This window comes from Podarcis melisellensis, assembly GCF_964234715.1.
Source record: "Podarcis melisellensis genome assembly, chromosome: 2".
Lineage (NCBI taxonomy): Eukaryota > Metazoa > Chordata > Lepidosauria > Squamata > Lacertidae > Podarcis > Podarcis melisellensis.
Window position 1 is genome coordinate 112339344 of NC_138529.1, and position 12485 is coordinate 112351828.

The 12485-nt window shown below is 47.9% G+C and overlaps 1 protein-coding gene across 2 annotated transcripts in view; it reads right to left on the bottom strand.

The window, feature by feature from the left end:
- NOTCH4 (notch receptor 4) overlaps positions 1-12485 on the bottom strand; it is a 45776-nt gene that overhangs the window by 12189 nt on the left and 21102 nt on the right. The window contains exons 10-17 of one of the 2 annotated variants that reach the window (XM_081901307.1): positions 12039-12240; positions 10301-10446; positions 10012-10164; positions 9333-9481; positions 8291-8378; positions 5391-5624; positions 2423-2535; positions 840-1258 (exon numbers count right to left, since the gene is read on the bottom strand). In XM_081901307.1, the coding sequence (XP_081757433.1) occupies positions 840-1258; positions 2423-2535; positions 5391-5624; positions 8291-8378; positions 9333-9481; positions 10012-10164; positions 10301-10446; positions 12039-12240 (1504 nt within the window). Of the gene's footprint in view, positions 1-839; positions 1259-2422; positions 2536-5390; positions 5625-8290; positions 8385-9332; positions 9482-10011; positions 10165-10300; positions 10447-12038; positions 12241-12485 lie in introns of both variants that reach the window. The other variant, XM_081901306.1, reaches the window with a different exon arrangement.

Consider the following 12485-nt stretch of genomic DNA (forward strand, 5'->3'; position numbering starts at 1 on the left):
CTGACAGAAGCAGCAATGCTTCTGGAAGCCAAGTTGCTGGAAACCGCAGAACCCGGAGAGGTATGAAAGGGGCAGAGGAGACGTTAGCTTCGTGCAGGCACAGTCTCAGATTGCTTGGGGAAAACCCTGGAGAGGAGGGCAGCTGTGGTGAGGGAGCGGGGGACCTTCGGTCTCAGCAAATGCTTCATGGGGTCAAGAAGAAGAAGAAGAAGAAGAAGAGGATTAGGAGGAAGAGTTTGGATTTGATATCCTGCTTTATCACTACCCAAAGGAGTCTCAAAGCAGCTAACATTCTCCTTTCCCTTCCTCCCCCACAACAAACGCTCTGTGAGGTGAGTGGGGCTGAGAGACTTCAGAGAAGTGGGACTAGCCCAAGGTCACCCAGCAGCTGCATGTGGAGGAGCAGGGAAGCGAACCCGGTTCCCCAAATTACAAGACTACAGTTCTTAACCACTACACCACACTGGCTCACACCTGCTGAAGATGGGTTGCTGTGCTCATTAGGCCCGACACCCCTGTGCAGATCCCATTTTTGCTAATAAAGAGTTAACTTCAACTTGCACAGTGTGATTTACTGCTGGCTCGCTCCTGCATTTGCCCCCATACTCATCCCTGCTGAGACTCAGGTGGAAGGCAAACCCGCCAGCCAGTGCCACCCCATGGAACCACTAGTAAGTAAGATGCCAGCCTCCACTGGTTCCCACAGCAGCTTCTCCAGCCTGCAAACAAGTCCATCGGCCCTAAGAGGTTGGCCGCCTCTGTCCTACTCGGCCAATGCTAGACCCCGCTCCCCACCCCACAGACCCCCCCATTCGCCACACCCCCTGGCAATGACCCACTTGCAAGGCTTCCACGGGGCACAGTCAAATCCGTCATACAGGCAGTCCTCGCTACGGCAGCGGCGCTCACAATCCCCGTCCCGGAAAGCCGCCTGGCACATCTCCTGCTTTGGGCAGGATCTCCAAGGATCAAGCACCCCCAGGGAACAGTCGCCACCATCCCAGTTGGTCTCAGGGGAGCTGCAGGCCCGGTCACAGCGCTGGTCTCCTGCCACCAGCCGGCACTCGGAGCTCGTGGTGGCTTTGGTGGTGGGACAGGAACCCGAGGAGCAGGGGGGGAGGTGGCAGTCATGTCCAGAGAACCCTTCCACACACAGGCACCGGAGTCCGGACGGGTGGGCGATGCAAACTCCCCCGTTGTGGCAGTGGAACGATCCACAAGGAGGGGCTCGCAGCTCACAGGTGGTTCCTTCATAACCCTAGATAGTGATGAGTGGGGAAATAAAGGTCATTAAAAAAAAAACAAAAAACTTCCACAGTCTACTTTTATTTCTGTCTGGAAACAAGATGGCACATTTAGAATTAATTAGCACTGCCAAGGCTTTTTTTTCAGCTGGAACTCAGTTCCGGCACCTCTCAGAGCAGAGGGCCTTTTCGGTAGTGGCACCCGCCCTGTGGAACGCCCTCCCATCAGATGTCAAGGAAATAAACAACTATCTGACTTTTAGAAGACATCTGAAGGCAACCCTGTTTAGGGAAGTTTTTAATGACTGATGTTTCAATGTATTTTTAATATTTTGTTGGGAGCCGCCCAGGGTGGCTGGGGAAACCTTCTCAATCTGGCCCGCGAACGGTTCGGGAATCAGTGTGTTTTTACATGAGTAGAATGTGTCTGTTTATTTAAAATGCATCTCTGGGTTATTTTTGGGGCATGGAAATTCACTCATCCCCCCCCAAAAAAAATAGTCCAGCCCACCACATGGTCTGAGAGACAGTGGACCGACCCACGGCTGAAAAAGGATGCTGACCCCTGGTCAATAGGTGTGTTGGGCATCGGAAAAGGGTAAGTCTAGATTTTTTACATTTTCTTTTTTTGACGGAGTGGGTGGGGAAGGAACGCAGCCTGCATTTTGATAGCAGTGACATAATGGAGACTATGCATACATGACGAGTGCCAGTCACACAACAACAACAACATGCCCTCTTGGGGAAGTGTTCTTGCGCTGAACAGATTGCCTGATCTGCCATAAGGCAGGGTGCTGTGGCTGCAGGGACCAGCAACAGTTATCAGCTGCCATAATTTGAGATTTATTTATTTTTTAGGTTAGAGGCTAGGATTTATGTGCATGCTTAAGACCTGGTATTGGAGATGTCAAAAATCTGCCCATTTTACTTCTCCAAGATTCTCATTTTTCCAAATCTGAAAGCCAGTTCTCCACATTTTTTAAAATTCTCCTGAAAATTCACCTGCCTTTGGACCAGATTTTTTCCTACTTTTTTTTGTATGCAGTTTTGACTAACGATCACTTTATAAACTGGATTGAATCCCTGCCTTCATCCCTACCTGGGACACACCCACTTTAGAATTTGAACAACCCTCCTCCCCCCACAGACTGGCTGCGAATCCTCAGCCCCATTCATACCTGTGGACAGTGGCAGGTGAATTCAAGAGGGTTACCCGGCACCACGCTGCAGCTTCCCCCGTTGAGGCAGGGATTTGACTGACAACTGTCAATCAAAGATTCACAAAGAATACCTGTGGAGGGTGAAAAGAATATATGAGTGTTTTATTTTGTTATTACTGAAATTTTCTTTCCGTATGTAATCCACCTCAGATCCTTACTCTTCCTTGAGTCGTGGAAAAAATGAAAACAATATTTTTTTTAAAAATCGCATTTTTTATTTATCTGATGTTTTTAGAGGGGTGGGTTAAAAATGTCTTTTCCTTTATTTATTTGCATTTTCTATTTTACATAAACAAATGAATTAAAAACATAAACATATAACCCTCTTTGACTTCCTTCTTCCCACAATGTGGATCTTAATATAATGATTTCCCTCTCTGCATCTCCCCCAATGCAGGAATCTCAACATGTGCCCCCCCCCATCCAATTTGAAACCACATTAGACCCTGCTTAGCTTCTCAGATGCACTAGCAGTTTCATTGCAGCACCACTAGGAGCAGTCATAAGAGGAGTGATAAAGCTAGAGTAGATAAATTCCTCATGTACAAAGGATGAATATGTTAAATCTGTAACAATACACTGGGCAAGGGATTTGAAGCATAATATCTGTGGGTTAAACCACAGAGCCTAGAGCTTGCTGATCAGAAGGTTGGCGGTTCAAATCCCTGCGACAGGGGGAGCTCCCTTTGCTTGGTCCCAGCTCCTGCCAACCTAGCAGTTTGAAAGCACGTAGTGCAAGTAGATAAATAGGTACTGTTCTGGTGGGAAGGTAAACGGTGTTTCCGTGCGCTGCTCTGGTTCGCCAGAAGCAGCTTAGTCCTGCTGGCCACATGACCTGGAAGCTGTATGCCGGCTCCCTCGGCCAGTAAAGCGAGATGAGTGCCGCAACCCCAGAGTCGTCCGCAACTGGACCTAATGGTCAGGCGTCCCTTTACCTTTACCTTTATCCAACTTTTAGGCTGGGAAAGGTTATGGAAAACAGACTTGAAATTCTCAGCATGTACGCTGAAAGAAAATTATATGGAAATGATGTACCAGGGGTATTTGACTCCTTGTAAGTTAGCAAACGGGATGCGGGTGGCGCTGTGGTCTAAACCACAGAGCCTAGGGTTTGCCAATCAGAAGGTTGGCAGTTCGAATCCCTGTGATAGGGTAGCTCCTGTTGTTCGGTCCCAGCTCCTGCCCACCTAGCAGTTTGAAAGCATGTCAAGCGCAAGTAGATAAATAGGTACCGCTCTGGCAGGAAGGTAAACGGCGTTTCTGTGCGCTGCTCTGGTTTCGCCAGAAGCGCCTTAGTCATGCTGGCCACATGTCTGTGGACAAATGCCGGCTCCCTCGGTCAATAAAGCAAGATGAGCTTCTCAACCCCCGAGTCGGTCGCAACTGGACCTAATGTGAAGTGAAGGCTTTCTGGGAAATGATATACAATGAACTGAAAAAGGTATTTAAGTATACCTTCACTAAGAAACCAGAGGCCTTACTTCTGGGTATTGTCGGCCAAGGGGTGGTAAAGAAGGACCAAACATTTTTTATGTATGCAACAACAGCAGCAAGGATACTTCTTGCGAAGCACTGGAAAACCCAAGATTTACCCACACTGGAAGAATGGCAGATGCAACTGATAGACTATATAGAACTGGCCGAAATGACTGGCAGAATCCGAGACCTGGGAGAGGAGAGGATGGAAGAAGACTGGAAGAAATTCAAGATGTATTTACAAAAGTATTGTAATTTGGTTGAATGTTAAGTAGGTTGAATTGAGCACCATTAAATTAGATAGAATTAGGAAGATAAGTGAGATTGAGAAAGTAAAAATCTTTTGGAGAACTATTAGATTATAAACTAAATTTGTGGGACACAAAAACGCAAACAAGGCGACAAATTGCTGATAAAAACTTTTAATGATGAAAATGGGAGCGGGAGATGTGAGGAAGTCCAAATAAGTTGTGAAAATATGTTATGACATATATTGTATTGTGAACTACTTATGCATTTATATGGAAAATCTTAATAATTTTTTTTTTTTTAAAGAGTCATGCTGGCCACAAGACCCGGAAGCTGCCTGCGGACAAACGCCAGCTCCCTTGGCCTATAGAGCGAGATGAGCGCACAACCCCAGAGTCGCCCACGACTGGACCTAACGGTCAGGGGTACCTTTACCTTTACTTTAAGTTAGGAAAAATGTATAAGACAAGTACAAATATCTGTTGGAAATTTAAAGAAAAAGAAGGCACCTTTTACCATATGTGATGGATGTGTAAGATAATAAAAGCATTCTGGGAAATGATATATAATGAATTGAAAAAAAGGTTTAAAATAACTTTTATTTAAAAAACCCAGAAGCCTTTTTATTAGGAATTGTAGGTCCCAAGATCCCAAAAGAGCAGAAAAGACTTTTCATGTATGCAATGACAGCCGCACAGATGTTACTAGCCCAGAGATGGAAAGAAGACAAAGTCACTACCAGAGAGGAATGGCAAACTAAGCTGTTGGATTATGCCAAAATAGCAAAACTGACCAGAAAGCTCAGGAACCAAGAAGACCAAAACTTCAATAAATAATGGGAAACATTTATAATTTACTTGAGAGACCACGGTAAGCAGATCGAAAACATTAGCAGGATTGCAATAACACTTGCAATGTAGAAAATATTATGGACAAAATGGAGAGCCATAACATTTGGATGGTGAAATAATATGCAGTTGAAAAGATTTATAATAGGACCTGTGGATGGGAAGGTGGGAAATCTAGAGATTCAGAGAAATCTCTAAATATGGATATGTATTTTGTACTGTATTTTGTACTATAAGTCTACACTTGTAAAATCAAATAAAAATTATTGTTTAAAAAAGTTCATCATGTACACACATTAAACAGACAAAAAAAATGAACTAGTTAAGCTGCGTTCATAACAGCAAGCACTTACCTGTATATCCTGATAGGCACAAACATCGGAAGCCATCTTCATTGGAGTGGCAGCGATGGGCACCAGGCCGGTGGCATGGTTGAGAGAAGCAGGCGTCCACCACCCCCTGGCACCTCTCGCCAACGTACCCAGCTGGGCAGATGCAAGAAAATCCTTCGGCCTGAGCCTGGCAGGTCCCCCCGTGGTAGCAACGGGGGCCAGGAAGGGAACAGGGGTCCAAATCACATTTGGGACCTGTAGGAGATAGAAAAGACAGCATTTCAGGTTGGAGATGGAAACCGCCCTCTGATATTTGAATGAAGGGTGGTATATAAATTTAATAAATAAATGCAGCCCGGACACCGAGGTCCTCCTCCGAGGGCCTTCTGCCAGTTCCCTCACTGCAAGAAGTGAGGTTATAGAGAACCAGACAGAGGGCCTTCTCGGGAGTGGCACCCGCCCTGTGGAACGCCCTCCCATCAGATGTCAAGGAAATAAACAACTATCTGACTTTTAGAAGACATCTGAGGACTTTAGGGAATTTTAAAATGTCTGATGTTTTATTGAGATTTTAATATTTTGTTGGAAGCCTCCCAGAGTGACTGGGGAAACCCAGCCAGATGGGTGGGGTATAAATAATACAACTTCTTCTTCTTCTTCTTATTATTATTATTATTATTATTATTATTATTATTATTATTATCAATTGCATAAGTATTGGAGCAGCCTGATGCCATGATGCCAAACACTTTAATTCTGAGAACCACAGCCTGTCAGATTTAGCAGAGACGGAAAAATTCTGGTTGTATGCACTGGCTCAACCCAGCATTGCTCTGATTCAGAGAACGAAGCCTTTCTGAGCCTCCCTTCCTCAGAGCTCTTCGGAAACAGCACCATTTTTTATCAGAGCAACTGATGAATGAGGAAGCCTCACCGTTTTCCCATCAGAATGCAAGGTTTCTGTTTTGTCAGTCACTGTAACATCTGCATCTAATGGGTTCCTTGCGATGGGCAGTGGAGGCTGCTCTGTTGGGGCAGGTGGGGACACCGCCCCACCAACTTCACTTCCGCTCTAGGGAGTGGTTCTGAATGTCAGCTTAGTCTCGAGGTTGTCCCTGTAGGACTCAGCAGAGCAGAGGATGGGGACAGAACAGAAATTAGGTGGCTCTGTCTGTCTGTCATTGGCTCCACCTACTGGCTGGGCTCCCTGCGTTCCACCCCACCATATGCACACCTGGGATACTGTCAGTACACCCAGTACTGTCAGTGACTGGGCTCAATAACTGGTTCTGCCCCGACTGGGCTAGGCGACTGGAGCACTTTCAGAGACCTTCCAATCCTGGAAAGCAGGTCTCAGTGCACTGGACTCACAACTGTGCATTGTGATCACCAGACTTCTTTTATTTCCAATAGCTACTACAAACTAACGAACTACTGGCTTGCATGAGTGTTACATCTCCCACTCAGCCATCTAGTCACTACATACCGTATTTTTCGCTCTATAGGATGCACTTTTCCCCCTCCAAAAATTAAGGGGAAATGTGTGTGCGTCCTTTCGAGCGAATGCAGGCTCCTTGGCTTCAGTGATAGCAAAGCGAAGCCTCCGAAGCGCAGAGGGAGCGCTCCCTCCGCGCTCCGGAGGCTTCGGGTTCCTTTTGCTGAAGCTGGGAGAGAAAGACTCTCCTGGCTTCAGCAGAGAGGGAGAACTGCGCAGCGCCCCTTCAGCCAAGCGGGAGGAGAAATGGAAGGGGAAGCTTTTTTTTTCTTGTTCTCCCCCTCTAAAACAAGGTGTGTCCTATGGTCGGGTGCGTCCTATAGAGCGAAAAATACGGTAGATAAGACTCTCTCCACACACAGAGTCAGGCAGGCAGGCAGTCAGGAGCGGAAGAGTAGAAGAGCAGTTTCTGCCCCCTCCTTTCTCAAAACATCAGATCAGGAGATTCTCGCAATGGGAGGGGGCTGAAAATATCAACAAATACTGTGTCCAGCTCTGTGTGCCACAATTTAAGAAGGACCTGGTCAAGCTGGAAGGTGTGCAGAGGAGGGCAGCCAAGGTGATCAAGAGTCTGGAAACCACGCCTGATGAGGAACGGTTGAGGGAATTGGCAAAACAAAAAAATTCCTTCCAGTAGCACCTTAAAGACCAACTAAGTTAGTTCTTGGTATGAGCTTTCGTGTGCACACTTCTTCAGATACATTGAAACAGAAGTCACCAGACCCTTCTATATAGTGAGAAGGTGGGGAGGGGTACTACTCAGAAGGGTGGTGGGAATGGGTGATTGGCAGATAGCTGTGATGAGCCTGTTGACGACTCTTAACGACTGCAATAGGTCTTACAGGAAAAAGCAAGGGGTGAGAAGGTGAGGGAATTGGGTATGTTTAGCCTGGGAAAGAGGAGACGGAGAGGAGACAGGATAGGCACCCTTGCAAAACCTAAAGGGGTGTCACATGAAGCCACCCAGAGTGGCTAGGGAAACTCAGCCAGATGGGCGAGGTATAAATAATAAATTATTATTATTATTATTATTATTATTATTATTATTATTATTATTATTATTATTAGCAAGCTTGATTTCTCCTGCTCCGAAAGGGAAGACCTGAACCGATGGATTGAACTTATAAGAAAGGAGATTTTGACTAGACATCAGGAAGAGCTTTCCGGCAGTAAAGAGTTGTTCAACAGTGGGACATTTTCCCTTGGGAGGTGGTGAACTCTCCTTCCTTGGAGGCTTTTAAGCAGATGCTGGATGGCCATCTGCCATGGGTGCTTTAGCTGAGATTCCTGCATTGCAGGCAGTTGGACTAGACGACCCATGGGGTCCAACTTTACAGGTCTATGATTCTCTAAGTCCCAATGGGCACCAGCTTCCACTGGTCTTGTGTACTTCTTCTGCCCAAGGTTAAACTCTGCTCCCACTTACCTTTGGTCCCCGGAGGGCACAAGCAGCGGAACCCATCTTGTGTCCTGGTACAGGTTCCCCCGTTCAGACACTTCTCCTTCGGTAGGCACTGCAACTGGAAAGATCCAGAGGCAATTCAGGGCAACCATATTTGAAGCAGGGAAAGTCGCAAAGAACGTTTCCGACCCTCCAGTGTGGTGCAGTGGTTAAGAGCGGTAGACTTGTAATCTGGTGAACTGGGTTCGCGTCTCCGCTCCTCCACATGCAGCTGCTGGGTGACCTTGGGCTAGTCACACTTCTCTGAAGTCTCTCAGCCCCACTCACCTCACAGAGCGTTTGTTGTGGGGGAGGAAGGGAAAGGAGAATGTGAGCCGCTTTGAGACTCCTTCGGGTAGTGATAAAGCGGGATATCAAATCCAAACTCTTCTTCTACCTCCGTTTCCACACCACTGCTTATTGAGCGCTCATCCTGATTTGTTGACACAAACTTCCCAGGGAAGTTGAATGATATCAGCTGGTTTTGGAGCATTCATTTTGATTGGTTTGAAGGGAAGTTAGATGGCGTCACGCCAAGCAAATGTTACCCAGCATTTCCCAGTGCATCTTCCCATCACTTACTGCAAACAGTCTGATTTCAGGGTTTGGGTGGGGAAGCAGGTCTCCTGCATTTGGGCTGCTTACACAGCTTAGTTTGAAAGCACTTCCCCATCCCCACCAACTGAAGAACAGTGGAAACTGTAGTTTACCCCTCACAGAGTTGCAAGCTATAGTTCCTGCAAGAACAGGAGGCTAGACTGTGATGGGCATCATCTTATGACCTCAACAGAAGTGATGGGCAAATGCATGGCAGAAGATGGGAAAACACTGGATGGAAGCAAGCTCGTCAAACCTCCCCACAAACAAATCAGAACAAATGCTCAATAAGCAGCTGACATCACTGAGCCTCCCTACAAACTTTGTGGAAGCAGATTGGGATGGATGCTGAATAAGCAGGTTGTCTGGAAGCGACCTTTGCTAGCACTCCTGTTGGGGAGTTCTTCAAACCCAGGAGGCAGTTGCTCACCTGACAACCGTGATCTCCAGCTTGATCAGTACAATTGTCGCCCTTCTGGCTTGCCCTCTGCTGGCACTGCGAGCCCCCCCAGCCTGGGGGGCAGATGCAATAGGGGGCGGACTCCTTTGTTACACACCGGCCTCTGTTTCTGCAGGGATCTGTTGCGGTGGGTGAAGAGAAATAGAGAGGGAGGACAAAGTAGATGGATTTTCCACTTGATAGCAGGCCCTGTTGCCAAGTGTTTTGATGAATTTCAACTTCTCTGGCCACGCGATGCAGTAATTTCTGCTGATTTCTGCTGTAGGCCACTTTGACAGATGGCCGGGGCTGCTCACCTCTAAATCACTATGACCCCAGCTGATACCCTCAAAGGCACTCAGTATCAGTGCCAGTCAGCTGAGTAGTGCAGACAGTGCGTCTCGCTTTGTCCATTTGCAGGTGTGGTTTCAGACGCTTCAGGTTGCAGACGCTTCAGGTTACAGACTCCGCTAACCCAGAACTAGTACCTCGGGTTAAGAACTTTACCTCAGGATGAGAACAGAAATCGTGCGGCGGCAGTGGGAGGCCCCATTAGCTAAAGTGGTACCTCAGGTTAAGTAGAGTTTCAGGTTAAGAACGGACCTCCAGAATGAATTAAGTACTTAACCCGAGGTACCACCGTACTGCTGATGAACCTCTACATACTCACTGGGGGAGCAGAAGTCCAGAGTCTCCTGGCACTTAAGTCCTGTGTAACCTTCAGGGCAAAGGCAGCGGAAAGTCCCAGGGCTGTTAAGGCAGGATCCAGAGTTGAGGCAGGGGCTGGAGGTGCATTCATCCACATCTATTTCACATGTCGAACCTGGGAGGTGTTGGGAAGGGAGCAGAGAGATGGCGGGAGTCATGGAGGGCTGGGACGAGGCGAGAGGATGGGCCAGGGTTATGGGGAATCATCTGTAATCATCCCGGCTGGGATTTAGGGTTGAGGGACGTGTTACCTACGTAACCGCTGGGGCAGATGCAGCTGAAGACCCCTTGGCGACTCAGGCACGTGGCCCCCTGGTGGCAGGGGCTGGAAGCACAGGCATCTACCTCCATGCCACAATCTCGTCCTGTCCAGCCTGGGAGGCAGAGACAGTGTGGCCTGCAGGGAGACGGAGAGATGCCCTGTTAACCTTTTCAACCTTTCTGGTTGCATCTTCCCCATCAAAACGGCCTCGGCTCAGTATACCTGAAGGAGCATCTCCACCCCCATCGTTCAGCCCGGACACTGTGGTCCAGCGCCAATTGCCTTCTGGCAGTTCCCTCACTGCCAGAAGTGAGGTTACAGGGAACCAGGCAGAGGGCCTTCTCACTAGTGGCGCCCGCCCTGTGGAATACCCTCCCATCAGATGTCAAGGAAATAAACAACTATCTGACTTTTAGAAGACATCTGAAGGCAGCCCTGTTTAGGGAAGTTTTTAATGACTGATGTTTTAATGTAGTTTTAATATTTTGTTGGGAGCTGCCCAGAGTGGTTGGGGAAACCCAGCCAGAAGGGTGGGGTGTAAATAATAATAATAATAATATATAATCACTTTCCTTATACAAAAAAGTCCAGTAGTGGTGCTTGTGAGGTAATGGGTTTGTCGCACAAGAACTCCAACTGAACTTCATCTCTGCAATCAGAATTTGCAGAATATAGCAATGGTTGGGAATGCTAGTGCTCATGGAGGAGCAGTGGAAACTGAAACGGCTCAGGACCACAATACTTCAAGGACTGCCTCTCTCCATACAGACTGACTCGGACCCTGCGACCATCCTCAGAGTCCCTTCGTTGTGTGCCTCCTCCGTGAGAGGTCTGGAGGGCGGCAACATGAGAACAGGGCCATTTCTGCAGTGGCTCCATGTTCATGGAATGCTCTCTCCCCCCAGGGAGCTTCTCCTGGTGTCTTCATTATACGGCTTTAGGCACCAGGTGAAGACATTCCTCTTCAACCAGGCCGTGGGCTGATTGACATTCTATGCTCTTTTAAATGTGTTGTGGGAGGGGGGTTATTGGTTTGCTTTTGTTCTTATTTTTATTCTGTACTTTGTGTTTTCTATACTGTAAATTTATCTTGAGAACTGCCCTGAGATGAAGGGCGGGATACTTATTTAATAAATGATAATAATAAATGGGTGGGGCGGGAGGAAGAAGAAAACGAGAGCTTCCCCTGGTCTGGCCTTCCCTAATCTGGTGCCTGTCAGAGGTTTTGGCTTGTCCCACGCTGGCTGGAGAACGGGGCGAGAACCACAGGCCAAAATAAGTGGGAGAGAAGGTCGGGAGAAGGATACCCTAGCCCACGACAGGTTAATAGAGCACTGAAATCGATTAGGCCAGATCCCAAGCACTTTCTGGTCCAGTCAATTCCATTCCTAAGACAAAATCCTCTCCTGGGGGTAATAAAGAGTTCCAGTCCAAAACACTGGGAGGGCACCAAGTTAGGGAAGGATGCCATAGGGCAATACAGAGTCGTGAAATTGAGTGACCCATATCTCAAGTGTAATCAATTTCAAATCTAAGAAGATCCCTAAAAGAGAGAAGGCTTGCATGTTTTTGGGATGTGTGTAGAAATCTGAAATTCATTCTCCTGAGTAGCCCTGTATCAAAACAAGCCCTTGGGAACGGGGCTTAAAACCAGTGCTGAGTTAGCGTAGACAACATCTGGGAATCATGGCTGACATGCACCCTTCCCCCTGCTTCCCTGTCCATACCCAAATTCTGCTCCTTGGCAGCTGCCCCCATTGAGGCACTGCCAGTTCTGGCAGGGGTCGCTGAGCTCTGTGCAGTGGGGTCCCGTGAAGCCCAAAGAGCAAACGCAGGTAAAGGAGCCCGGTGTGTTCAAGCAGGTTCCATGACCGCAGTGGGCAGCGCGGCAGAGGTCTGCATCTCTCTCGCACTGGTGTCCCTCAAAACCTGCAAGAAGGGGGAGCCTCAACACCATCATTGGCCTCGAGCCACACGTTCCCTGCTCTCTCTCTCTTACCCACAATTCCACTCTGCCCTCATGTGATGTCATGCAAGTCAGAGGGCACTGAGGTACAACGCCCCCCCCCGAACAAACAGAAGCTTATAGTGTGCTTGCTACAGGTCATGTGACTTCATCGTCGGGCAAATCGGGTCAGCTGCCAGGCCCCAACGGTCTCAGCGGCAGTCAGTGC